This window comes from Lithobates pipiens, unplaced genomic scaffold, assembly GCF_037356315.1.
Source record: "Lithobates pipiens isolate NorthernLeopardFrog02 unplaced genomic scaffold, aLitPip1_a1.2 Scaffold_19, whole genome shotgun sequence".
Classification (NCBI taxonomy): Eukaryota; Metazoa; Chordata; class Amphibia; order Anura; family Ranidae; genus Lithobates; species Lithobates pipiens.
This window is the reverse complement of record NW_027507764.1, coordinates 130,926,338-130,954,224: the sequence shown is the minus strand read 5'-3', so window position 1 is coordinate 130,954,224 and position 27,887 is coordinate 130,926,338. Positions and strand designations below refer to the sequence as shown.

Below are 27,887 nucleotides of genomic sequence, written 5' to 3'. Positions count from 1 at the left end.
TCCCACTCTCTAACATCAGGTCAGGTCACAGCAGCAAAATAATAGTAATTTGGAGGAAGCTAAAAGCAAAAGAAGATACTTTCTGAGTTAGGAATACATATTTGAATAGAATATATAAAAAAAAAAAAAAAAACAAAAAAAAACATAGTTTAGTGTCACTTAAAGTGTCTCCATTAAGATGCTGGTTCCCTGGCCGCACTTAACCTATTCACTCCTATATATGTGCCCCAACTTGGGAGGCTCTCAAATTATAGAGTTAGGACTGCAGTACACTGGAGTGCCTTGATGTGGCCACTACAGCTTACACATATGTTTGCAAATGTGTGCAACCTTGTTTTTAAAATAAAATGGTTTAAAAAAGGTCAATTTGGTTTTGTTGCAGGCTAGCTGGTAAGTGAGCTGGGAATTTCTGTTTGTTTTTGACATGTGTTGCCCTTCCAAGTTTTCCTTGCTGTAAAGGCCAGTTATAAGTTGCCATTTGTTTGTACAGTTGGTGAATTGGTGAGGGGGCACACTGGATAAATTCAGCTGCCACTGTGCCCTTGCTGGGTGTCCCGTGCGTCAATGTATCTTAGAGGGGTGGGCTCCCTCCAGGCAAACATGCACTTAATCTATCCGATTTATGTGCTCCAACTTTGGGGACTCTCAAAATTATAGAGTTAGGGAATGCAGTACACTGGGGTACCTTGACGTGGCCACTGCGGCTTTCACATATGTTTACAAATGTACGTGGCAAAACCCCTTGTTGACACTATTTGTTAGACAGGGTCAATTTGGTTTTGTTGCAGGCTAGCTGGTAAGTGAGCTGGGAATTTGTTTGTTTTTGCTGACACGCTTCGGATTTAATGATTTCTAAATTCTATGTGGGTTCTGATACGTTTACTATATCCTTCTTCCGGGTCTGATTTAAAAAGTATGAAAGTGAGACTGAACCAGGCAACTTGCATTTTCAAAAGAGGACCAGCAATGAAGCCCCTTTACTTCTCCCTTGACAGCTATGAGGCAAAAGGGCAAAGTTAAAGTGCAGTAGAAGCACACAAGCTATTAGTAACCATCTTTCCATCTATGTCTGTGCTACGCTAATAACACTGATTGGGTATCGTGAGTTAGAACACAGCTTTGCCATTCACACTGCCTAAAAATCAATAAACCCAAGGCCTCCAACTTAATAGGTGAAAGCTGATAGGACAGATATGAGATGGCTCCTTCCAGATTGAAAAGCTGGGTCTCGTTTTTCCAGGGAATGTGTAAGTAAACAGTAAGATTACACCAAAGCAGAGTTCAATAGCATGTAAAACAAGCAGTGTTTATTGTAAATGGAACTCACCCGGGGGATTCCAGCTGAGGTTGGAGGAAGAAACGCGTGCTCACACCTCTCAAGGTACTTCTCAGAGTTTATTTTCCCAAATAGAAGCATGACCACAAAACCACTACGAGAAGAAATACAAGACATGAAAAATATTGAAAAAAAATAAAATAAATAAATACTGCAGGCAATACACTGATAAAAAGTTCAGATAATACCCCATAATGTCAAATAACGAAGGTCAGATTGCACTAAGGGCTCGTTCACACTGGCTGATCTCTGAAGAACAATCGGTGGCACATCAGAGGATGTTTAACACGTGGTGAGATGTCCCCTCCTCACTGCCCGTTTTAGCCCCTATAACCCCCTGCCACAAGTGCGTGCATTGTATGTAGTTGTGGGAGAGACTGTGGCATGGCACTATCCTGTTCATGTTTGGAAAGTGGTACCGCCAGCCAAACACAACAGCATGTGTATTCCTCCATCTGCTGCCTTTGCAGCTTAAAGTGGAGTTCCACCCAAAAGTGGACCTTCCGATTATTTGTCTCTCCCTCCGGTGCCACATTTGGCACCTTTGAAGCTATGCAGCAAAAATAAACAAGGAGGAGCTCTAATACAGCGTAGTGGACATTTATCCCCGATTTACTGAACCATATACCACATCCAGGGGGTTTATGCTATAAAGGCGAGGAGAGTCGAATGTGATTTTCCATAAAGGATCCATATATTAACCAGTTCCCGACCGGCGCACGCCGATGTACGTTGGCAGAATGGCACGGGCAAGCATATTGGCCTATATGCCGCCATGTCATCACGTGCCGGTCGTGACCCCCGTGAGTCTGGTCATGGGTCCCGCAGACTCAATCGCTGTGGGGATACCCGCGATTGTTTCACGGGGAGGCTGAACGCGGAGATGCCGTTGTAAACAGCATCTCCCCGTTCTGCCTAGCAACAAGTGACGCTGATCTCTGCTCCATGTGATTGGAGCAGAGATCAGTGTTCACTAACACAAAGCCCCGCCCCCAACAGTTAGTAACACACCCCTAGGAACACTTAACCCCTACACTGCCACCCCTGGTTAACCCCTTCACTGCCAGTGTCATTTACACAGGAATCCGTGCATTTGTATAGAACTGATTGCTGTATAAATGACAATGGTCCCAAAAATGTGTCAAAAATGTCCGATGTGTCTGCCATAATGTCGCAGTCACAATAAAAACCAGTGATACTAGTAAAAAAAAAAAAAAAAAAAAAATTCATAAAAATGCAATAAAACTATCTCCTATTTTGTAAACACTAACTTTTGCGCAAACCAGTCGCTTATTGCGATTTTTTTTACCAATAATATGTAGAAGAATACGTATTGGCCTAAACTGAGGAAAAAAATGTTTTTTTTTTTTTTTATATATTTTTGGGGGATTTTTATTATAGCAAAAAGTAAAAAAATAATGCGTTTTTGTTTATAGCGCAAAAAATAAAAACCGCAGAGGTGATCAAATACCACCAAAATAAAGCTCCATTTGTGGGGAAAAAAGGACGTCAATTTTATTTGGAAGCCACGTTGCACGGCCATGCAATTGTCAGTTAAAGCGACGCAGTGCCGAATCGCAAAAAGTGCTCTGGTCTTAAGCCAGCAAAATGGTCCAGGGCTTAAGTGGTTAATGCAAGGAATAAAAAAGGTAAAAAAAACAGGTTTAGGCTTTACAACCAGTTTAAGCTGGGATGTCCGCTTCAAAACAAAATGAAGTTTTGAATGTTGGCACAGTTACCACCTTTTTTGGGCCAATATTAAGCATTCATTTATTTGCCTGGTCTCAGCAGTGAGCTAACAATCTGGAGTAAATGGCTGGTGAATTCTAGATTACTTTGCACACCTTTACCATAAAACACACACAACCAATCTGTACTTTTACGAGTAGGAAGATTGAATGACCTCCATGTCACACAGTATGATAAGTATACAGTATAAAAGATCTTCCTGTACTGATGACACTGCCTTTTATAAAGAGGTACGTTGTTTACCATCACACTTTCCTCTTTCCGAGTACAGTAAAACCTTGGATTGTGAGACATGCTTGTAATGCAAAGCACTTGCACATCAAAGCAAATTTCCCCACAATAAATAATGGAAACGTTGATGATTCGTTCCACAACCATTTATTTAAAAAAGGTCCTTATAAAAAGATTACAGCAATGTGATAGATTGTGTAACCATAAAAATTCCATCTGCAAATGGCAGCCAAGGGATTAGAAGCAAAATCCAGCAGGAGCTACAGAGTATAAAACAGAAGAGAGGCGCCTCTAAGTGTAGCAATATGGTTACATTTACCATGAGTGATGAATAAAACAGGCACATCTAAGTATGCAAGCACCTGGGGTAAAACTGTCCACAGACCATACTCCACACCGCCGGCTATCACCACTGCCAGTCTGCAATCGTGACTGGGAAGACTACCCTGCAGTCAAGTGATCTGAGAGTGAGGCTTGAAGTGCTGGTGGAGCTCAGCGTGGAAGGGATGACGTTGATGGCAGTGTAGTAATATGTAACTATATTGCTACAATTAGAGGCGCCTTTCTACTCTTTTATACTCTTATGATAGGAAGCTACTTGTATATCAAGACATCGCTTGTTTATCAAGTTAAACTTCATTTAAAAAAAATATGTTGCTCGTCTTGAAAAACGCTCTCAAACCAAGGAAACTCCACCAAGGCCGTTGGCGTTTATACACAGTTCCTTTGATACAAATTATATTCTTTTCACTGTTCTGGAACAATCTAGGCATTTTGTAACATCGGAGTGTAAAGGTTCACAGCTTGTTAACACTAAACATGCATATAAAAAAAAAAAAAAAAAAAAAAAAAAAAAAAAGGAAAGAAAGATTTGATGCCCATAGATACAGGTTTATATTCATTTTTATGCAACCTGGCATGCTTTTCTTTTTTCATGTGTTCCGCATCGCTTCAAAAAAATAAAGATTACTTTTGTTCTACTTTAAAAACTTAAGAGTAACTCTACTTTTGTTGAGAAAAAAAAAAAAAACACACATTGCCCTATGGGTGATCTATGTAAACTAGAAGGATTTTAACAAAATTTTGTTGCAGATCTTTTATTATTCTGAAGTTTCTTTGTCTCCATGTGTAGAGTGAATCTGTATGGGAGTATCTTCATAATTATCAATCAGCGGCTGCACCTGCAGGGCTCTAATGAGGAAAGTGACAGGCTCTGCATCCCATTAGGCAAAGTTCGCACTGCTCCGATGACTTCCAATCCGACTTTGCCCTATAACTTCATGTCCGACTTCCATGTGACTTCAGTGAACGGGATCTGACTTTGATCCAACCATACAAGGCCATTTAAGTCCTCCACAAGTCCACTCCAGGCCCTTTGAGTCTGGAATGGATCTTGAGGGAGAACCACACACCAAAATGAAAAAACAAAAACCCCCGTGTGTGATTCCGATGACCATTCTAAATTATTCACGGGTCCCAAATCTTCAAGAATTTGGTGAGAGTATCTAAAAGGATGGAGAGGAGTTTGTGCACCATGGTCCCCATAATTTCATAGAAATTAAGAAATGGTTGGTGCCAAGCCCTGGCCAGTGTCTACAGGGCTGCCAGAAACACAAAACTCACCAGCTTCCTCTGAGCATTAGTCAAGAACAGTATTTGCTTATGTAGTAGGACTTCCCAGGGGTTAAGCTGGACATTTAAAACCGATTTAATCGGCATACAGACCGGGGTCCAGAAGCACCCGGCTTTTGCAGATGCCCACCAAATGTGATGCCTGGCTCCCCTCCCTCCCGGAAGCACAAGGGAGAAACAGCCTGTGTTTTTTTTGTTTGTTTTTTATAAAAGATTTCTACCTGTTTTAACAGCATCTCCCTCTGTTATAACTCCAGTGGGCGGGGCCGAGATTCCCCTGCTGATGTCAGCCAGGGAGGAGGGGAGGAGAGGAGCTGAGAGCCTGGAGGGTTGTGTAATCTCTGGGAGACACTGTTAAAACAGCTAAAAATCTTTTTTTTTTTTTTTTTTTTTTTTATAAAGCACAGTCCCTAGGACACAGCTTTTTATGTGACAAAGGGGATGACAAACAGATCAGTTAATTTTGAAGCAGTGGGGAGAGGAGCAGATCAGCGATAGTGAGAGATGACAGGCAGAGAGGGGAGGGGGAGGACAGAGGGAGACATAGGAGAGCTGTAGATAGCTGCGTATTACGGAGGCACATACGCAGACTCAGGTGTCAGGGCTCAGCAGCCCTAATATATCGTGGTCAGCGTACAGAGGGGAGGGGAGAAACTGGCAGGATCAGACAGGTATTACAGGTGATATAGGGGGCCAAAATACACAGCACAAGCACTGTGCTGTATAACATGCTTTAAAAAGGAACAGGATCTTTTTTCTCACTGAGGTGCTTTTCAGGCATTTTAACTCTAAAAATAGCGCCTGTAAAGCGCCTTTCAAGCCACCCCAGTGTGAAAGCTTGTGTGCTTTCACACTGGGGCGGTGCGCTTGAAGGACAGAAAAAAAAAAAAAGTCCTGTAAGCAGCGCCTTTGGGGGGTGCAGAAGCGGTGTATACAATTAATGGGCAGTGCTGCCGAAGGGCCTGCAAAGTGACTCGGCAGCGGTGCTTTGCGGGTGGTTTCAACCCTTTCCTCAGCCGCTAGGGGAGTAAAAGCACTATAGCGGTAAAGCGCTGCCCACGCTCCAGTGTGAAAGGGGTCTAAGACACAATAGTGTTGATTTACTTTAGGCCCCTTTCACACAGGGGCGGTGCGGGCGCCAGCGGTAAAACTGAATTTTTAGCGCCTCTTTACCGTCGTTTTAGCTGCAGTATTTAGCCACTTGCGGGGTGGTTTTACCACCCTGCTAGCGGCCGAGAAAGGGTTAAAACCACTGCTGCAGTGGCGCTTTGCCGGCGGTATAGCCGCGCTGCCCAATTCATTCCAATGGGCAGGAGCGGTGAAGGAGCGATATACACACCGCTCCAAAGATGCTGCTAGCAGGACTTTTTTTACAGTCCTGCCAGCGCACCTCTCCAGTGTGAAAGGCTGGAGGCTGCAGGCGCTATTTTTAGCACTGTAGCACCTGCAAAGCGCCCCGGTGTGAAAGAGGTCTAAAGGCAAATCCACTCTGCACTACAAGTGCACTTGAAAGTACAGTCGCTGTAAATCTGAGGGGGAAGATCTGAAATCAGGGGAAGCTCTGCTGATTTTTTCATCCAGTCATGTACAACCAAAAATGCTGTTGAATTTTCCTTGCATGTCCCCCTCGGATCTACAGAACCTGCACTTGTAGTGCAAAGTGGATTTTGCCTTTAATAAATCAACTCCAATAAGCCAAATTAGACTCCATGGTCTACGGCCCTGCGCGAATCAGCTTCCCCTTCAATGCGTAGGAAAGTTTATGAGGGCCCATTGTATCCGTAAGTGAAGCATAGGTCAGACATTAATCGTTTTAGAACAGAATCCTTACAACAATGGTGTTTGAAGTATTAGTACATACACACTACAGATTGAAGCCAAACTCCGGCACACACATTACAATCGGTTACAGCAAACATTTTTTTTTTTTTTTTTTTTTATCCCAAAAGGAAACATAAATGAAGTTTTAGCTTCAGTTTTGTCTGCAGTACGGGACATTAAGATGCGAAGCCCATGCAAAGCTAGACAAGCACAAATTCCCACAATTCTGGGATTTCAGAAGCATATGAACAAGGCTTTATTCATGGAGCTTATATAGGCTGCAAGCACATCCATGGCCCATAATTTAAACGGAAAAATAGAACAGCCACTGTGAAATCTGCTCACACAATACTTTTACTATATACACAATTATCCTTCTCAAATGCTAGTGATCAAGTCATATTTGAGGCCATTAAACTGCATGTCAAATGTACACAGGACTGCTATTCAGCCACTGATTTCAGCAGATACAAGTGATGTGGAAGGACTGCTTATAATGAATTATAGACGCCTTTATGATATAATGATAAACTGTATGCCAGGGCTTGACAAATTTTGCTTGGACTCTAGAAGCCAGCTAAAAAAAGTGAGGAGCTATTTTTTTATTTTTTTTTAACAAAGCTTATGGGTAGATCATGCAACATGTATCTGAAGGTGAACTTTCACTTTAACCCTTTTGATGCCAAAGCCATTTTTGCACACGTTAAAAAAAAAAACATAAAAAAAAAAAAAAAAAACACATTTTGGGCCCAGAAGATTACATAAAACCCCCAAAACATTCTATATTTTCAGAAAAAACAGACATCCCAGGGAATAAAATGGTGGTAGCGCCAATTTTTTTATGTTACACCATTACTACAAAAGGTGAATTTTAGGAGGAACAAAAATGCAATAAAATGACCCAATTTTTTTGTAAAATATAAAAGCCGAGGAGGTTGCACCAAGTAAATAGAGACCCAACATGTCAAACCTTACATTTGCGTACTCCTGTGAAGATGGCAAAAAACCTAAGTCCCATATATTTTCCATAGGCAACGCTTTAAAAGCCCCCTATAGGTCATCAGTTTAGCATTACAAAGAAACTGATGCTAGAATTATTACGATATTATTATTATTTATTGCGATATGCAACACGTGTATCGCAATCAACGTTTTCAGGCACCTCGACTCGTGTGTTTACATTTGTATGTGTGTATATGTTGGGGTGGGACTCAAATTTTTCTTTTGGGGGAGGGGGGTGATTTTATGTACTTGGGTGTAACTTTCATTTTTTACAATTAAAAATGTTTTGTTCTTTTACTTAACTTTATTTTTTCATCACATAGGAGGCAAAAGTCCCCTATGTGATGATTTCTTTGGTGACACTGCATGTCCCCCCCTGTGCTCCACTGAATGTAATGTAATGCACATCGCACTGCACTACATTCTTTGCTGTCCTTGATGGCTGGGGAACGATGACAGGGTCGTACATGTAATTTCCGGTCAGCTCTCCTCTCTACCCGGTGGCACCCTCTGTGCTGGTCCCGCAGATGGGCAAGCAGAGCAGAGGATACATAGATAGCGGGGTGTGTGGAAGCATTTGGGTGGCAGCCCAGGCACCATTCTAACCGGGCACCTGGGATTTGTTGAGCCCTGCTGTATGCCCTTATTTGATATGACGATATATGCCCCTTAGACTATTTAGTTTAATGCTCATAAACAATTATGTTTATTTAATGATGAGAGCTGGCTGGTAAAGGTTACACCGCCTCGGAATTAGTTACGTTACTGTTGTCGCATAGTCGGGCACTATTTGAAGTTTATATATTGTCATGCATAGCATTAATCTTGGTGAATAGGATTCAGACTGCATGAGAATGATGGCTGCCCAGAGGCCTCTCAGAACCATCACACGGCTTACCATTCAATTCCATGGGCACTTAAAATTCACAGCAACAGAGTAGAAAATTCAAGCAGCTCATATATTTTATGAGACGTACTGCTCAGCAGCACAGTAGATAACTGCCTTGTACTGCAGGGGAGCTGCTAAGATGGAAGTAAAGCTTTAACGTGTATTTGCGCTTTTAGAGCCAAGTTGAGCAACATCTACTTTACATGTGATACATGTTCCATTCACCGAACAGAAAAATAAATAAATAAATGCTGCTTACCTTTATTAGCTGAAAAACCATACTTTGCTTTTCCTTTTATGTAATGTTTATGAGAGGGATTGGGAGTTAGGTTTACTGTAATTAACCCAGTCTGAGCTGGCAGGTCTCATTATCAGTTGTAAACTAGATGTGCAGGACTGTCTGTCCAAACAAAGGCAATATAAAAATGTAGCGCTAAACAACTGTGATAAGATAAGATAAGATGAAATGACGGTTAGATCACCTCAACTAAACAAAGAGGGGGTTATGTGAAAAAACATGACCAAAACAACAAAAGATAATATTAGTGAACCACAATAGTCCAAATGACCAAAATGTCCACAAGTGAAGTGTCCTGAAATGGAGAACTTTCTCTTCAATCTCAAACTGAAGTAAAGAGCATGCAGTCAGGATGGATAAATCAAAAGTGCAGGCGAATCGAATATACAATAGTATATATCTGGAAAGTATTCAAATGTGAAGATGGGTACTCTTACCACACCAGATGGACGCACATAACGCACAGTGCGTCTAATGCGCCTAAAGTACTGGCTTCCCAGTGATGGAATGGTGCCAGGAGTGATGCTGATGCCACAGTAACGCCCAAATGGATAGCGATATCGCCCAAATCGTCCCCTCTGCTCCTCCCAGGACCTCCTGCTTCCTAGTTCTTGTTACCTCCTCCCATGCTCGCCTTCAAGACTTCTCCAGAGCCTCTCCCATCCTCTGGAACTCCCTGCCCCAGTCTTTCCAATCAGCCCCTACCCTGTCCACCTTTAGGAGATCCCTGAAAACTAATTTATTCAGGGAAGTCTATCCCACACCCACCTAACAACTGTCCCTGAGCCACCCCCATCAAATCATTCTCTGCCGCTATTACCTTTTGTACCACCACCCCCTCCCTTTAGAATGCAAGCTCTACGAGCAGGGCCCTCCTGTACCTTTTGTATTGTACTGTAATTGTGTTGTCCCCTTATACATTGCAAAGCACTGCGTAAAGTGTTGGCGCATACTTTTTTTGTATGATATTTTTACCCTATTAAACTATTTTGGTTGACCTGCGCCATGTGGAGCTTCCTTTTTTCTTTTTTCACCATGGCCGTGTACTGATGGTCATCCTTCGATTGTCCTCTATTGTGTGGATCGATCTACTTGCTGCTTACCTGGAACCACCTGTTTGGGACAGTCATCCAACCGTGAGTGGATTGGAATTACAGCCATGGCACCAGCATCACTCCTGGCACCATTCCATCACTGGGGATCCAGTACTTTCAGCACATTAGACACACTTCCGTACGGTATGTGCATCCATCTGGTGTGGTAAGAGTACCCATATTCACATTTGAATACTTTCCAGATATATACTATTGTATATTCGATCCACCTACAGCTAAAAAAAAATTCTTTCATATTTTAGGTATGCTGTGTGAATACAAACTCAAACATAGGGTGGGATTTCTAAAATTAGTCTGCAAAAGGTGGAACCACACTAAAGCAAATCTGTGCTTTATCCATGTAGGGTAAAGCAGCAGGGTTATGAAAACGCCTCCCTTCTCTTCTCCCCTGCCACTCTGTTCAGCTGCCAGAAGTGGAGAAAATATACAGTACTTCAGAGTAGAGGGAAGCATGGGACAATCGAAAAGTACCCGCATTGTCACATGGGGAGAGTCTACAGTCTAGCGTAAGCTACCAATTGAGTGACTTTAAAGGTGGTTCTAAAGGCTCAATGGTTTTTACCTTCATGCATTCTATGCATGAAAGTAAAAAAACCTTCTGTGTGCAGCAGCCCCCCCAATACTTACCTGAGCCACATCGCGATCCAGCAATGTGCACAAGACTTCTGGCCTTTTACCAGGACTCTCTCCCTCCTCATTGTCTGAGACAGCAGCGGGAGCCTTTGGCAATAACAGCCTGTGAGCAAACAAGGAGACAGAGGGGACAGAGCTGAGCCGTGGTTCGGTGTGTGAATGAACATCCAGAACAGTGGCTCAGAAGTAAGCCTGCTTGGGTGCCCCCAGAGCAAGCCGTTTGCTCTGGGGTCACTTGACAGAATGAAGGGGCTAGGAGCGCCTGCGGTGGACCTGAGAAGAGGAGGATCGGGGCTGCTCTGTGCAAAATCATTACACAGAGCAGGTAAGCATGACCTTTGTTATTTGCATAAAAATGCATTTAATATCACTTTAAAACTTACACACAGTTAGGGTTCTTAAGCTCCCAGCTGCTGAACGGAGCAGTGGGAAAGCAGGAAAAAGAGAATGCTGGGGAAAGGATTTATGAGAATTTATTTGCTCTACATGTGCAGAAAACAGGTTCGCTTTAGGCAGCTGGAAAGCCGGAGCCAATATTGGACAGCAAGGTATATGTGAATTGGCTGCCTGGCTCTTAGGCCTCGTTTAGCCTTGCTCTTTAGTTCACTGAAAAAAAACGTGTAGAGAAAAAAAAATAAAAAAAAACACAGTAAAAGGTGACAAATTCCCTTGATAAGTGTATAGTGCAACAGTGTAATTGTCAAACTCACCGCTTCCCCAGCCCTATCTTTTCATCTTGAGATCCATGCCTGTTAGCCAAAACAGGTGATAATACAATCTGAATAATGAATAACTGATGACTTTCTTCTGATAGGTAGATGTAGCAGAGCACTGCAGCTACATTTCTGGTATGCTTTGTAAAATACTGAAAAAACAGTGACCTGGGAGGTCAGAACACTGTATGGTGTAGTGGTTGGGGGTGATCTCCGCTCAGTGCCTACAGTACAAACTGTAATAACCACACAGCCAACACTCAACTTAGACCTACGTAGGCCTGGATCTGATGGGTTTAACTCCCTGGTGCTCAACCTGTGCAGCCTCAAGGCCCCCGCAGACAGTGGGCCAGTAAAAGGAAAATGGTTTGGTGCAGTCTCTCTCAACTAGCTTTTCGTGGAACCTTTGGGTTCCCCCAGAAGTTGCTAGGAGCTGCTTGCGCTGTGATGAATTGCTCTCCTGTCTGATGGTATCTAACACCACTTAGCAAAACTAATAGAATGATAGCAGTGGAGATTCTCAAGTATGAAGGAAGCTCCTCTCATTGACCACAATAGTTGTGTGGCTAATGTACCATGAGCTGTTGATATAATCATTTTTACCAGTCTTCTGGTGCAGGCACCGGCATCTTAACTGTGGGCAGCCAAATGTGACTCCTTGTGGGCAGCTGTCCACTGCGTATTGGCGAGCCATGCTGCATCCTGTGAATGGTGCCACAGTCTCCTGGGTCGTGTCCCAAGAGCCTGGGGTAGGGGGGGGGTTATGCATGGAGTACAAATTGTGAAAGCATTGACAAAGAGCTGCAATATCAGTGATCCCGGGAAGTCTCATGTAGCGTGTCTCCAGGCTATGACAGTCTCCAACAACTCCTTTAGCATGTCCCCAATCTCTAACCATGTGCTGTTCTAGGCCTTCAGTTTCTGACAGTTTTCTGGTGCATTACTTTCACTAAATATAATGTGTACATCACCCCTGGTGGAATTATACCCCAGCCTACAATCATAGTTCTATATGTCCTAATGTTCACAATAATTAAAGAAATTTGATGTTTTAATACAAATACACAGTCCTAAATAAAGCAACATTTAAATAACTAGCCTGAACTAGATACAGTATACCAAATAAAGTAAATAAAAATGCATTACAAAACAGCACAAAAAGGTGAGATTACAAGCATACATAATGCATGACTCTTTGAGAACATTTCATTCTGTAATTGGGATATTATTCAAAAGGCAACAACAGAGCAATCAATCAGGACTCTGGTTTGTCATTCAAGTACTGGTTTACTAATAAATTCTTGCTTCAATGATCAGTTTGTTAAATCTAGGAACAAAGAGGCAATTTTTGTTGGCCAGAATGTACAGGGACTTTTACACTGTCTAGCTGTGATACAGGTTTCCCTATGAGCAAGTCAGTAATAAAAAATAAATACATAAAAAAAAATAAAAAAAAAAAAAGGAGAAGGAGAAGGGTAACCACAAAAAGCATTTTAGCATCAGAAGATTTAATGACATCAGTTGTTGTGAAATTAGTTTTTCGTCAGAATTTACAAGCTATCGGGAAGCATAATAAACACAAGAGAAGCTACTTTTTTTTTTTTTCAATAATATAAAAAAAAAAAAAAAAAAACTGTTACACCAGTAGTCGCCAAACTGCGGCCCTTTGCTTGTCTTTATTAGACCCTGGACACCAACAATGCAGTGTCATTCCTCCCACTGAAACCAATGAAGGGGCACTAATCCTTCCCCCGATAACAATTGCCATTATTCCACCTCCTAATACAAGGGACTATTTCTCAGACAGACACCAACAATGGAGCACCATTCCTCCCACTGAAACCAATGATAGGGCACTATTTCTTCCTTGATACCAACAACTGCCACTATTCCTCCCACTAATACCAATGATGAACCATTGTATACTCCCTATGTACGCCAAAGCCTTTTCTACTCACACTGGCCACATTGCAGCCCCCAGATAATCTGAAGAACCGTAAACTGGCCCTTTGTTTCGGAAGTTTGGGGATCCCCGTTACACGAATGGTACACAAATGTATAGAGATTTGGATCAGTAACGACTACAGTAGGCTCCCTATATGGGCATCTTAGACTATGCAATGGCTCCTTCTGGAATTCTTCTTTAAAATGTAAAAATATGTCATTTTTTCCGCTTTCAGATTTTGTTGAGAAGGGGCAAAAACTGTCAAGGTTCCATTGCCGTTAAAAAAAAAAAAAACAGTTCAGTCCAAACACAGAGAGCCGAGATGTCACAGGGTAAGAAGTGAGGTGAAACCTCCTTAAAGAAATATCTGCTCTGGTGACAACAATTACAGGTAAATTCCTGTACCCAGGAGCTGAAGACAAACATTTATTCCAGTGGTGTGGTTTCAGTTCTATGAAAGCTTTTAAATTGCTTCACTGTGTGAAATGCATTTGCATTGCAGGCAAATCAGGGCAAACTCAGCCCCATGTATCCAGGCCACATGATTTTATGTAGGATCTTGCAGACACGGAGTTCTAATGCAAGACAACATTTGAAAGCAAAGGCTCTTTAACACAAGTCTGTAAAAAGTTGGAGTTACTAACCCTCCCCATTCTATCCATACCTGAAAGTTTTAGCAAGAGTTCAAATAAATGCAGAGTTTTACATATACCTCTTGAGATCATGGTACTTACCCACCAACAAAGCAAAGGATATAGAAGGCAAAATAAAATATAGCAAAAGGCCCAAAGGTTATTAGGAAGAGCACAACGCCAAGACTTCCCCATCCCCATATGGAAAGGCTGGCCTGAAAAAAATAAAAAATAATAATAATAATTAGTTGTGTACATGACGGAGTGAAGAAAACACAGCAACAGGTATAAAGATTTTATAGATAAAACAAGATGAATATAAGAGCCTCCATAATCTACCTTCTGAACAGATCACAATACACAACATACCCTTTTGTGACAATTTTGCCAGATCTAACCATCGCTTACACAAACAGTGCTCAGTCATTGACAAGAACTATCATTTAATGGCATTTAGTGTTGCACCAATACCGGTATCGATACTAAGCATTTGCATGAATACTTAAGTACTCGTGCAAAACTCCGCAACTGAAACCAATACCTTCAAGTCCACAGACTAGAGTTTCATAATTATAAAGAATTCTTCATTAGTCAATAAAAAGTAAAAAAACAAACACACGCACGCACACACAACAGTAAAAATAGGTATTGGTAATTGGTATCGGGGAGTACTTGAGAAAAAGGATCAGTACTCTTACAAAAACGGTATCTGTGCATCCTTAGCGGCATTCTTGGAGTTCTAAACTAGGCAGCACTTTACAGAGTAACACTGAAACATGTAAGACAGGGGTCTCAAAACTTTCTAAAGAAAGGGCCGGTTTACTGTCCTTCATACTTTAGGGGAGCAGGACTATTGTCCAGTGGGAGTAAATGTCTGATTTTTGATACTAGGGGGGAGAAATTGTTGGTGTCAGCGGCAGGAATTGTGCCCCATTGCTGGTGCCAGCGGCAGGAATTGTGCAGGTGCCAGCGGCGGGAATTGTGCCCCATTGCAGGTGCCAGCGGCGGGAATTGTGCCCCATTGCTGGTGCCAGCGGCGGGAATTGTGCCCCATTGCTGGTGCCAGCGGCGGGAATTGTGCCCCATTGCTGGTGCCAGCGGCGGGAATTGTGCCCCATTGCTGGTGCCAGCGGCGGGAATTGTGCCCCATTGCTGGTGCCAGCGGCGGGAATTGTGCCCCATTGCTGGTGCCAGAGGCGGGAATTGTGCCCCATTTGCTGGTGTCAGCGGCGGGAATTGTGCCCCATTTGCTGGTGTCAGCGGCGGGAATTGTGCCCCATTTGCTGGTGTCAGCGGCGGGAATTGTGCCCCATTGCAGGTGTCAGCGGCGGGAATTGTGCCCCATTTGCAGGTGTCAGCGGCGGGAATTGTGCCCCATTTGCAGGTGTCAGCGGCGGGAATTGTGCCCCATTGCAGGTGTCAGCGGCGGGAATTGTGCCCCATTGCAGGTGTCAGCGGCGGGAATTGTGCCCCATTGCAGGTGTCAGCGGCAGGAATTGTGCCTCAAGGGCTGGCTAAAGGCATGCAAAGGGCCACATCCGGGCTGCAGTTTGGGGACCACTGATGTAAGAAGTCACAGTAGCACAACTGTAGACACATGATCGGAAGCCAATAAAGCACTCATTTATGTTTTTGGGTGTATGACCTATCTGAATACAAGAAACAAAACACAAAAAACACAACAAATACTGTACAAATGTTCTACATGTCCCTGGTAGGGATTGAGCTCAAAAGCATAATACCCCAAGGCATGTAGCCACCATTGCTGTTCCTAGATTAAAATTACAAAAAGTACTTTTCTAAAATAAAATAAGTAAAACCAAAGAAAAGGGAGAAGTTGTAGCCACTATGGGAGGCCAGCAATTGTTTGGAGAATTGCTAGCTGTTATTGGATATTCCATCACTACGCACGAATGACGAGATTAAAAAAGGCACTGAAAGGTAGCATGAGTTCAAGCAACAGCAAAGTGTGTGTCAATGTTATACTTTGGAGTTCCGTTGCCAAATTTCCCATTAACTGACAACTCTCTTGGCAGTATGCTGAAAAACATTACTATAATCATAAAAGCATAAGGAAAAAATATTAATTCACAGAAATGCGTTAGACTAAATTGTATCAGATTCTGCAAGCTTTAGAAAGACTAACAGCCTGCTTGGGGAACCAACCTAAAAATCTCAAGATTTACAGTGGTTCTAGGGAATATCTAGAAATGTTAATAGTGCCTAAGCAGCATCCAGAAAAAAAATAGGATTTTTTCGTCATACTTGCCTGTAAAATCCTTCCTTTGAGTACATCATGGGACACAGAGTCAGGCTAATATTCATTACCTGCTGGGTTATACTTCAGCTCCAGGTGAATGGACACTGGTAGACCAAAGGTCTTTAGACAGAAGTGATCTCATATAGAACCCCTCCCTTACAGGAAGTACTTTACACCTCAAAGAGGGGAAGGAGCTCTGTGTCCCATGATGTACACAAAGAAAAGGATTTTACAGCTAAGTATGATGAAAAAAATTATATTTTCTTTTTTATACATCATAGGACACAGAGTCAGGCTAAATATTCATTACCTGCCAGGACATCCCAGAGCAATAGCCTTTAGGGGAGGGAGACACCCTGCCAAACAATAGCCATCAGACCTTATACTGCAGCCCGCAGTACACTGCGGCCGAAAGCCAAATCCTTGACCATTTGCAAATTCACTTGATAAAATTTTGTGAATGTATGCACTGAAGACCAGGTAGCAGCCTTACAAATCTGAGCCACGGATACCCGATGGCGAAAAGCCCAGGAAGTTCCTACACCACTGGTAGAATGAGGTTTCATCCTAAAGGGAGGAGCTTTACGTTTCAGACCGTAGACCTGAATGACTAATTGACAATGGAAGCTTTGGAAGCGGCCTGCCCTTTCTTAGGTCCTTTTGGTAAATAAAACAAAAAATAAGTCTGATCCTCGGATCTCCACAGATCTAGACAAATAAACCTTGACTGCCTGTACAACATCTAAGAAGTGCAGTCGTCTCTCTGCCGGGGAACGAGGCTAAGAGGAAAAAATAAGGCAAAAATAACGTCCTGATTTAAATGAAAGGCCAGCACCACTTTTGGCAAATAGGATGGAACGGGTCGTAACATGACCCTGTCGTGGTGAAGGATCAAGTACAGTTCCCCTGCATGAAACTCAGAGACCCTTCTAGCCGAGGTGATAGCCATCAGGAAGGCTAGCTTGCGTGACAGCAAGTCTAATGGAACCTCCTTGATAGGTTCAAATGGTTAAACACATAGGTGACCTAATGGGAGGAAGCCAGCGAGTTAAACCCTGCATAAAAAGGTTCAGACCAATGAATGGGAGGCTAAAGGCCTTTGGAAAAATACCGATGGGGCCGAAACTTGACCTCTGATGTACTGAAAGCCAATTTGATTTCCACAGCTGACTGTAGAAAAGTGAATTCTCCCAATCACGTATTTCGGAGGATGCCATTTTTTTGGCTTCACACCCAGCAATACAAGTCTTCCAGATGTTATGATAGGTCTTCCTAGTAACAGCTTTTCTAGAATTCACTAGGGTCGACACCACTGGTCCCTATATGCCACAGTACTTTAACATCCTGGCTTCAATAGCCCTGCCATCAAATTTAGAGACTGTACATTGGGGTGGAATTATAGGGCCTTAAGACAATAGATGGGGGTGACGTGGAAGCGTCCATGACCTGTCTATTGTCAGTCTCACAAACTCCAGGAACCAAGGCCTTCTGGGCCAGGCTGGTGCCACCAGAAAGACTGGAACCCCCTCTCTCCAAATCCTGCCCAACAAATGTGGAAGGAGAGGGGTAAGCATAAACCATGGAGTACTGGCTCCATGGAACTACCAGAGCATCTAGTCCGATTGCCAGAAGATCTCTTGTTCAGGACACAAACTGCTGTAGCTTGTTGTTGAACCTGAATGTCAGTAGGTCGACCGCTGGCCATCCCCAACGTTAGCAAATTTCCTGGAACACCCCTGGGTGTAGAGACCATTGCCCCAGGCAGATCTGCTCCCAGGATATGGACTGACGATAGAATTGGCACATGTCCCTCTGCCCAGGTTAGTATCTGGTTTGCCTCCTTCAGAGCTGAACGACTTCTGGTACCATCTTGGTGGTTTATATAGGCCACTGCAGTAGCATTGTCGGACTGAACCCTGATAGGGTAGTCCTGAAGCTCCACCGTTCAGGACCGTAGAGCCAGTAGCACTGCCCGTAATTTCAGGATGTTGATGGGCAGGATCTGTTCTGTCCTTTAACATTTCCCCTGAGCTGTGAGCCCTTCTAGGGTCGCTCCCCAGCTTGAGAGACTGGCATCTGTAGTCAGTACTCTCCAAGTTACTGGGAGGAAGGATCTTCCCTTTCACAGGTTCTGATTCTGGAACCACCAGTTTAGGCTTAAGCGTGCCAGAGGAGATAAGAACATTGGATAATCCAGGGCTTGTCCTCTTCTGTTCCAAGCCAACAAGATATCTTGTTGTAGAGGCCTGGAATGGAACTGGGAATAGGGCACCCCCCCGTAGGAGGATACCATCCACCCTAGAAGACTCATACAGAGCCGAATGGAGGGTTGCCTGGTGCCCCTTATCTGACGCACCTGATTCTTAACCACTTGCCAACCGGTGCACACACATATACATCAGCAGAATGACTTGTACAGGCAAATGGGTGTACCTGTATGCCCCTTTGAATTTGCTGCCTTGCGCGCGCCGCCATGGGAGAGTGCCCGCGGGTCCCACAAACTATGTTCCCCAAAAAAATAAAGATCGTCTGGTTTTAATTCATTTATTTTTTTTACGTTTTGGACAGAGTGGAGATGGATTAGAACCAGTTAGGGGAGATTCACCCTCTCTATTAGTCCAGTTTACTGTTATTTTGAATTACATTTTGCATTGTCCCCAGAACAGTAATTAAAGAGAATCATTCCAATGAGGACACTAGTCCTGGTGAGCTGGGGGGCCTCAATAGATTCCCCTAATTTGCAGGGCTTTGATCTCACTTCCTGTTTTAGCAATACGACAGGAAAGCAGGAGACATCTAGCCAATGGGACATCGGTGGCCAAATAAACCTTACAGGGGTTTTAACCCTCCTTTACTCTAGCCAAAATGAAAAAAAAAAATATATAAGTTTTGAATATAGTTCTACTTTAAGTCTCTGTGATCTCATTCTAGTGGTTGATCTACCTTTATCATCATCACAAAAATATGGGAGAACAATGTAAAAGCATTGTCAAATATTACTTCCAGCAAAATACTGAAACGACTCCCAATATGTGCTCACCAAAACAAAACCATATTTCCATTTTAGAGGTTTGTAAATGACTATAAAGTCAATAATTTTTTTTTGTTTAATACTTGATTAGAGGTCGGTTGTAGGTAACCAGGCAGGGACCCCAATAAACCCAGAAAGTTATTACATTTCGCTCTGAGATCACATTAACTTAGCAAGTGGCTGTGAAGCTCTCAGCTATTCTATTCTTGGCTTATGACTTCTTGTTACTTCGGCATTAGCTGTACACAGAAGTCACCCCAGCTACTTAGGATCATTAAGAGAATTACATTTCCTCTGGATAACTCCCGCACAAAACCGTCTCAATTATAAATACTAAGGCTTCTGCCGTTTAACCAAACTCATTAAACTTATTCGATTAGATCTGAGGAGCGCCAATTTAGTGGAACATTTGGCTGTTTAATAGTTTTAACAAAACACCATTTTGCAGTAGCAGCCAGGGTATCTAAGAATTATATCCATGTTTTACAGTATACCTTCTCTTCATTGCTTCTGCGGGAAAAAAAAAAAAATTTCCACTGAGAAAGGAGTTACTAGCTTCAGCGCAAGAGGGTATAGATGGCAGAGCAGTAGGGATGGCACTGCTACCCTGTTTGCAACTAAGGGCTCGTTTAGACTTTGAAATTTTGGATACCATGAATGCCCATTGATGCGCCCATCATATTAAGATGCGTTTTGCACGCATTTGCATCATGCCAGATGCCTCCTGTGTTGGTTTTCTAGTGTATGGATTTTTGTACTATCCTCTTGACTAGGAACACTTACTAATTCATCTCAAAGCACTTTGAATGCCATTTGCTGTGCATTTACATTGACATGAATAGAGGAGTCTGGGGAGCAGTAAAGCCAGCCCACTGCCAGATGCTGGATAACTTGTGGCGTCACAAACAACCTTGTGAACTACACTGTCAGCTACAATGGACAGAATTGGTAGAAAGCATTGGCAGGTGTTCGTGAGGCTTTAAAAATGGGGATGGAATGCCTGTTCTTGGTGCACGTTCACTTAGCCTAAGGGGGGGGGGGGGGTAAAAACCTGCAGCTAGGCCATGTTTTTACCGGCTCCTTAAACTGCCCCCCGCCCTCTAGCTGGAAAACCTGAAGCCGAGTTAGTGTACATGCTGCAGCCGCCATTCTTTGCAGATGGAATTATACCCCGTCATGTTCGGTGGGCAATGTCCCTTGTGCTGTTTTTATGTTTTAGGGAAAATTAGGGTTTAACGTGGTTGTAAATCCTCACATATACTCAGTGAAGTGAACAGCCTCAGATGATGCACAGAGATGAAACAAATCTCCCTACATAAGTTTTACATGTATATCTGCTATTAATACTTTTCAGATATTTGTAAAAAACGATTTCGCATTTTCCTTCCACATCAGAATTATGTGTCACTTTGTGTTGGTCTACCACATAAAATCCCAATAAAACACATTAAATTTTTGGTTGTAATGTGACAAAATGTGGAAAATTTTAAGGGGTATGAATACTTTTCCAGAGCACTGTATATTCTTTAGAAAGTGCACATCCTGTTAGAGATTTTCCTCTTCCTGTTCAGCACTGGGAGTGTAGTCTTGGCATACACTGTGTGATAGCCGATTGGAGGAAAGGAACACACCCCCCTCCACATAGGCAGAGGAAGGAAGGAATGTGCTATGAATAGACCAGTTCTCTGCTAATCTATTTATAGCGCTCCGACACAAAATTACAGGCTGGTTTCATCTCGGTTGTTGGAGAACTTGTCAGATATCAACATGCTAACAGAAGAATGGAGCAGCAGAAACACACGGAACTTGGGGCTTTGGAAAGACCTTAATCGGGATAACATCCACTTTAACCACTTAAGCCCCAGACCATTTTGCTGGCCAAAGACCATTGCACTTTTTGCGATTTGGCACTGCGTCACTTTAACTGACAATTGCGTGGTCGTGCAAGGGGACTCCCAAACAAAATTTAAGTATTTTTTCCCCCACAAATAGAGCTTTATTTTGGTGGTATTTGATCACCTCTGCGGTTTTTACTTTTTGTCCTATAAACAAAAAAAAAAGAGCGATAATTTTGAAAAAAAATATATTTTTTACATTTTGCCATCGTAAATATCCCCCAAAAATATATATAAAAAAAAACGTTTTTTTTCTCAGTTTAGGCCGATACGTATTCTTCTACATATTTTTGGTTTAAAAAATAAATAAATAAATTGCAATAAGCATTTGATTGGTTTGCGCAAAAGTTATAGTGTTTACAAAATAAGGGATAGTTTATGGCATTTTTATTAATATTTTTTTTTTTTTTACTAGTAATGGCGGTGATCAGCGATTTTTATCGGGACTGCGACATTATGGCGGACACATCGGAAATTTTTGACACATTTTTGGGACCATTGTCATTTATAAAGCAATCAGTGCTAGGGATAAACCACTAGGGGCCAGTGTAGGGGTTAAGAATGTCCTGGGGAGTGATTCTAACTGTGGGGGGGTGGGGGTGTGGCTACGTGCGACACGTCACTGATCTCTGCTCCCGATCACAGGGAGCAGAGATTAGCAATACGGTCACTAGGCAGAACGGGGAGATGCTCGTTTACATTAGCATTTCCTCGTCCTTCCTCTCCGTGAGACAATCGCGGGTATCAAGTCTGCAGAACCCATGACCCCCGACTCATGGATCATGCCACGGGCGCGCCCGCAGGCCGTCTCTTAAAGGGCAACATACAGGTATGTTACTTTGCCTGTACGAGCCCTCCCGCCAACATATATTGGCGTGAGGTGGTCGACAAGCGGTTAAAGAAAACTTTTTTTCATTTTGGATAGAGTAAGGGAGGGTTATGACCCCTGACCATTTTTTTTTTGCTTGCCATCTGTGTCCCATTGGGGAGATTTACCGTCACTTCCTATCCCAAAGCCAAAACCGAGAGGAAATCCCTGCAAATTAAGGGAATCTCTTGGGGGCCTCCAAGGTCACCAGAACTAGTGTCCCCATTGGAAGATTTGCCCTCAATTACTTTTCTGGGGACAACCCAAAATTTGGAATCTTCATTTACTTTCAATGATAATGGTAAACAAAACTAATGAGAGATGGTGAATTTCACTAACGGGGGCACAGACAGCAACGAAAACCTGACGGGTCTTCTAATCCCCACTCTCTGCAAAACTAAAAAAATGCGTTTTGCCTTTAGTTATACTAGAACACAATGTGGACAATTTTATTGAGACCCTTACAGGTCACTAAAATAATTCTGAAATGAAAAGCAATTGTCTCACATATTCCTGCATGCCTTTGGTATATCACAGAGAATGAAGCAAAGAAAGTGTGAAAAGAGATAAATTATATTTTATAAAGATAGTGTAAAATGGCCTGGAAAGATTTGTAGTACCTCTAAAAGAGATTAGACATAATTGGATCTTAGAGACATTTCAAACTGTCTTATGTAATTAGTATCACACGTCTTTAATCTTGTAATCCTTCTATTAAATAGACAGAAGTAGATACTCTGCTGCATGGGGTCATTTTATGCACCACACTAAATATGGGCCAGAAAAAGCAAAAAGGAGAGAGTTGTCAGAGGGGAGAAAGAAAAATTACAGACCAGCATGTTAAAGCAGAACTCCAGCTTTGGTCACACAGTTTACTTTTTTCATGCGAGTGCGCTGGATGTTCTGTATAAACTGTATGTAGCCGAGGCCACATACAGCGTACCGCACTGTGTTCCGGGTTCGAGCCGAGGCTTCCAGTCTCATACCCGGAACACAATAGAGTATATCTGATCGGCACTCAGCCATTCACAGAGAGCGATGTATTCTAGCAATGAATACAAAGCTTTCCCCGATTGACCGAGTCAGAAAGGCGGGCTGATTATGTCATAACCTCCAACTCAGCCAATCAGAGGGAGATTTGTAATCATTGCTAGGATTTATCACTTTCTATGAATGGCTGAGCACTGCTCAGATAGACTAGTGTGTTTCGGGTATGAGACAGGAAGTCTGGACTCTCACCCAGAACAGCTAATTGCCAGCTCCTTTCGCGCCACAGTGACTCACATGTTGATGATATCCTGCTTGTCAGTCCTGCCTACTTAAGCTGTCCAATCCAGATGATCTCTGCCTTCTCCTTGGTCACATCTCTTGAGACGCTCTCCTGTGTGCCTGTTAAAGACTTGCTTGGCTGATATTCCTTCTGGCTCCAGATTCTGCTTGTTGTTCTATTACACTCATCTCTGGCTCCCTAACATTTTGGCTTGTCTGACTATCTGTTCCGGTTCCTGAACTCTGGCTATGTTTACTCTGTTTACCTTATTATTAAACAAGTGCGATTTAACTGTACTTCTGTCTCCGTCCGATTCATGGTTTCTGACACACATCCAATGGGCTCACATGTTAGTGAGAGACATGGTTCATTTGGGCCAGCTTGGCCCAAACAAACTATGTAAAGTGTATCAAAAACTGAAGTTAAAGGAGGAGTTCCATCCCCTCCCCAGCAAAAAATTAAAAGTCAGCGGCTACACATACTGTAGCCGCTGACTTTTAAAATTAGGATACTTAGCTGCCTGTCCTGGAGTCCAGTAATGTAGGCACCGCAGCCAATGTTTTCATGGGCGCTGCCGTTGCCAAATCAAGGTAAGGGAAACCGGCAGTGAAGCCTTTCTGAATGGCCCGGTGATGGGGCAAGGATGAGGATGCCAAAGTTCCAAGCGATCTTGTGGCGGCGAGATCTCTCGGAAGAGGGGGAGGGTACCTGTCAGGTACCCACTACTCCCCTTCCCCCCGAAAGGTGCTAAATGTGGCATCGGGCGGGGGAGGCAGATAAGCAGAGCTTCCACCTTTGGGTGGAACTTTGCTTTAAGTTTTAAAGATAAAGATTAATAAAACAGCCCCAAGCAGTTTGATGTGCTTTTGACTACAGCTGCAAATATTACTAAGAAGTCTAAGGTCAATGGGAGTGTAGCCAACTGCTCCATGGCCCCAATAGGAAAATCACCACCAGATAGAACGGTGCAAATACCATGCAAAGCGGCAAGGAAAAAACTTTTAAAGAAATACAAAGCTGAACTCCACATTCACGGTACATCAGTGTTTGATCACCCCATCTATTGCGTGTGTGATCTCAGACATTGCATGTGATTCGCACCCACGCCGCAGGTGCTGATCACATGCAATGTCTGTGCGATGCAGTTGTATGGCTGAACTCGCTTTAGATTCACATAAAAAAAGAGGGTGCAGGGACTTTTTTCCCCGCACTGGAATCTGATTCGTGTCCAAATCCACAGTTCACACTGATGTTCTGTGAACCGATCTGGGGGTGTTATTAACATTGTATTGACACCCACAGCGGTTCGCAGAGGGCAGGAGAGATGTGATACGGGAACCCACGCTGAAGTCGTGTTGGTTCCAGCATCGCATATGCGTGAAACTGGGCCAAGTGCTTTTAACCACTTGCCTACTGGGCACTTTTACCCCCTTCCTGCCCAGGCCAATTTTCAGCATCAGTGCTGTCACACTTTGAATGACAAATGCGTGGTCATGCTACATCAGTGGTTCTCAACTCCTGTCCTCAGGACCCACTAACAGGCCAGATTTTAAATATTACTTTGGGGAGATGCAGACTAGAATACTGCAATCACCAAGCAGCAAATGATATCACCTGTCATGTATTTCAGTTATCTTGCAAACCTGGCCTGTTAGTGGGTTCTGAGGATAGGAGTTGAGAACCACTGTGCTACACTGTACCCACGTGACATTTTTATCATTTATTTTCAGTTTCTGAATGAAGCCACACTATTGTGCACACTCCTGACTTTATGACCACGTCCACACTTGAGTATGCTGCCTGCTCTGACATGCACAGGAAGCCCAGGAGATGTAACCGCATAACTGTCCCTGCTCCGCCTCCCTGAAAATGACTGACAGCAGTTTCTGAAGGGACCGGTATCACGTCACATTCGGCTACCCATCACATTTTGCTATCCGCTGTAGTGTGCATGCGCGACACCACCATATGCGTTCCAACAGAGGGCCGCTCGCCATGCTTCGGGCACGGCCTCGCTTCGCTCGGCATAAATATAATCAAACTATGTCCCCTTGGATGGTGCGGCTTGAATTTGGGCTCAGGGGTGGAACGCATACGGTGGCGTCACGCATGTGTAGTCCAGTGGGTAGTCAATTGTGATGAGTCGCTATATGTGACGAAACACCATCGTGCTCAACAGAGCAAGGGATGATGGGACATGTAGTCCTACATACTATTATAATCAGGTGGCTGGTAATAGAATGTTCCCGGCCAGAAATTCTTGTCAGCAGCAAGTAGCAGCACAGAGGATGCAGCAGCTAAAAAAGGTAATAATGTGTGTCTATGCAGCATTTTGACGAAGGCCATATTAATCAGTGCTACATTAGTTTATGGCACCTTGTTTTTGGAGAAAATGTTGGGGCTTTTGTACACCCTATAACACAGTGATCGAGTCTCCTGTATAACCCTTGCATTACATTTACACTTATTGAAATCCAACTAAGGCTAGGTTCACATTGCTGCGATGCGGGAACGCCGCGAATCCGCGGCGTTTTCCCGCATCGCATACCTCCCGCCGGCAGTTCACACTGCCCTATGCGGACGGCTGGGAGTGTCAATGTTATGTTAATGACACCCCCAGATCCGTCGGCATATCGCAGTGCGATCTGCCGACTCGCACAGGAATCGGATCGCATGGTGTGAACCCCCATGCGATCCGATTCTGTTGCGGACCCAAAAAAGGGTCCCGTGCGAGTTTGCTGCGGGACCGCTGCGAGTTCAGCCATACTATCTGTATGGCTGAACTCGCAGCGCTACGGAGATCGGATGTGATTTGCTGTGCGAATCACATCCGGTTCTCCCCCCGCAGCGGTGTGAACCCAGCCTAATACTTGGCCAACTTTCAAATGTCATAAACCTGCACAATTCAAACTGAAAAAAATATAAGGTTACCTTAAGCTAAAACTCAAGTCAGGACAATCTGAACAGACGACAGCGGCTGAAGTTAATTAGGCAAACATCTTGCTTGGCTAGGGACTCACAACAACGCGTATAACATATAAAGTGTACAATACTACTAAAAAATAAAAAAAAGTGTACAGTTCTGATAAAAAGTCACACGGTAGTGAATAAAGTGCTTGTGTTTCAATATAAAATTCCACTGTTCAGTGTTCAAACAACGTGCCCCACCTATCGCTAGAGTGGTCCCTTGTGCTTTGTGGGGAAAAGGCCCCTAAATGAGGTCTTTCAAGGTCAGCTGCACTGCTAGTATTCCTCTTCATCCAAACATCCAAGCAGCCAGTTTACATGTGGTATTATGTGTGATGAGAGGCTTCAGGGTTTGTATCTCATATGCAGAAGACTTCTTTCTGGTCTTCTTTGAATATGTCCCGTCCTGGAGGCCAGAAGGTTTTGCTGAACTCTAGGTGGGAAAAGTTTAATTCTTAGGTCCACATCTTAAACCTGCCTGAGGGAGGCCCGGGTAATAAACACTTTAAGTTTGTGACCTAAGAAAGAAAGCTTTCCCCACCTAGAGTTCAGCAAAACCTTCTGGAGGACAGGACATATTCAAAGAAGACCAGAAAGAAGTCTTCTACATATGAGATACAAACCCTGGAGCCTCTCATCACATGTAGACGATACCACATAAACTGGTTAAAGCCGTTTCAGAACATGGATGACGAGGATTACCACCAGTGCCGCTGACCTTAAAAGACATTTTAGGGGCTTTATCCCCACAAAGCGCAAGCGACCACTCTAGCGATAGGTAGTCCATATCCAGGGTGGGTGCAGACACCACGTGGGGCACGTTGTCTGAACACTGAACAGTGGAGCACCGATTTTTATATTGAAACACGAGCACTTTATTCACTACTGTGGGACTTTTTATTAGAACGGTACACTTTTTAGTAGCATTGTACACTTTATGTGTTATACCCATTGATAGTCCCTTGCCAAGCAGTGTTGGTCTAATTATTTTAATACTGTAGCAATGCTAGTCAAACTCACACTGCTGCTGGCAACTTTTTTGTTTATCAATATGTTTTACTTATTTCTTTGGTGCAAAGTTTTTTTTTTGTTAGAGCCGGTTCACACAGCGGGCGATGCGAGGCGACACGACTCGCCTCGCTCTCGCAAGTCGCCCCCATTCTGTACAATGGAACCGTTCTGAGAGGAGTGACTCGAGTCGCTCCGACTCAGAAAAAAGGTTCCTGTACTACTTTTGGGCGACCTCGGGGCGACTTGCATTGACTTCTATACAGAAGTCATTTGCAAGTCGCCGCTGAGGCCGCGGCAGGTCGCGGCGAGGCAAGTCGGAGTCGCCTCGCCTCGCCTGCTGTGTGAACCGGCCCTTAAGCAGCTGAAGTTATATGCAAATTTCAACTCAATTCAATTTCAATAAAACGTGACCTTTTGTCTACTAAACCTCCCCACTGGTCCTTCGATATATAAAAGGTCTATTCACAAACCAACAGAGGCTTGGAAGGCAGGACAAGCCCAACTACTATCACGATTTTTCTTACTGGAAACGGGAGCAAAATCTCGAAAATTAATTATGAACAGCATGTTAATGATAATAAATTATTGT

General features: G+C 43.4%; 1 protein-coding gene across 4 annotated transcripts in view; it reads right to left on the bottom strand.

Annotated features, from left to right (window-relative positions):
* Nucleotides 1–27,887, bottom strand: part of SNX13 (sorting nexin 13) — a 223,398-nt gene that overhangs the window by 151,773 nt on the left and 43,738 nt on the right. For all 4 annotated transcript variants that reach the window (XM_077491271.1, XM_077491268.1, XM_077491270.1 and 1 more), the window contains 2 exons: nt 14,099–14,211; nt 1,328–1,430 (listed from right to left, as the gene is read on the bottom strand). In XM_077491271.1, the coding sequence (XP_077347397.1) occupies nt 1,328–1,430; nt 14,099–14,211 (216 nt within the window). The remainder of the gene's footprint in view (nt 1–1,327; nt 1,431–14,098; nt 14,212–27,887) is intronic.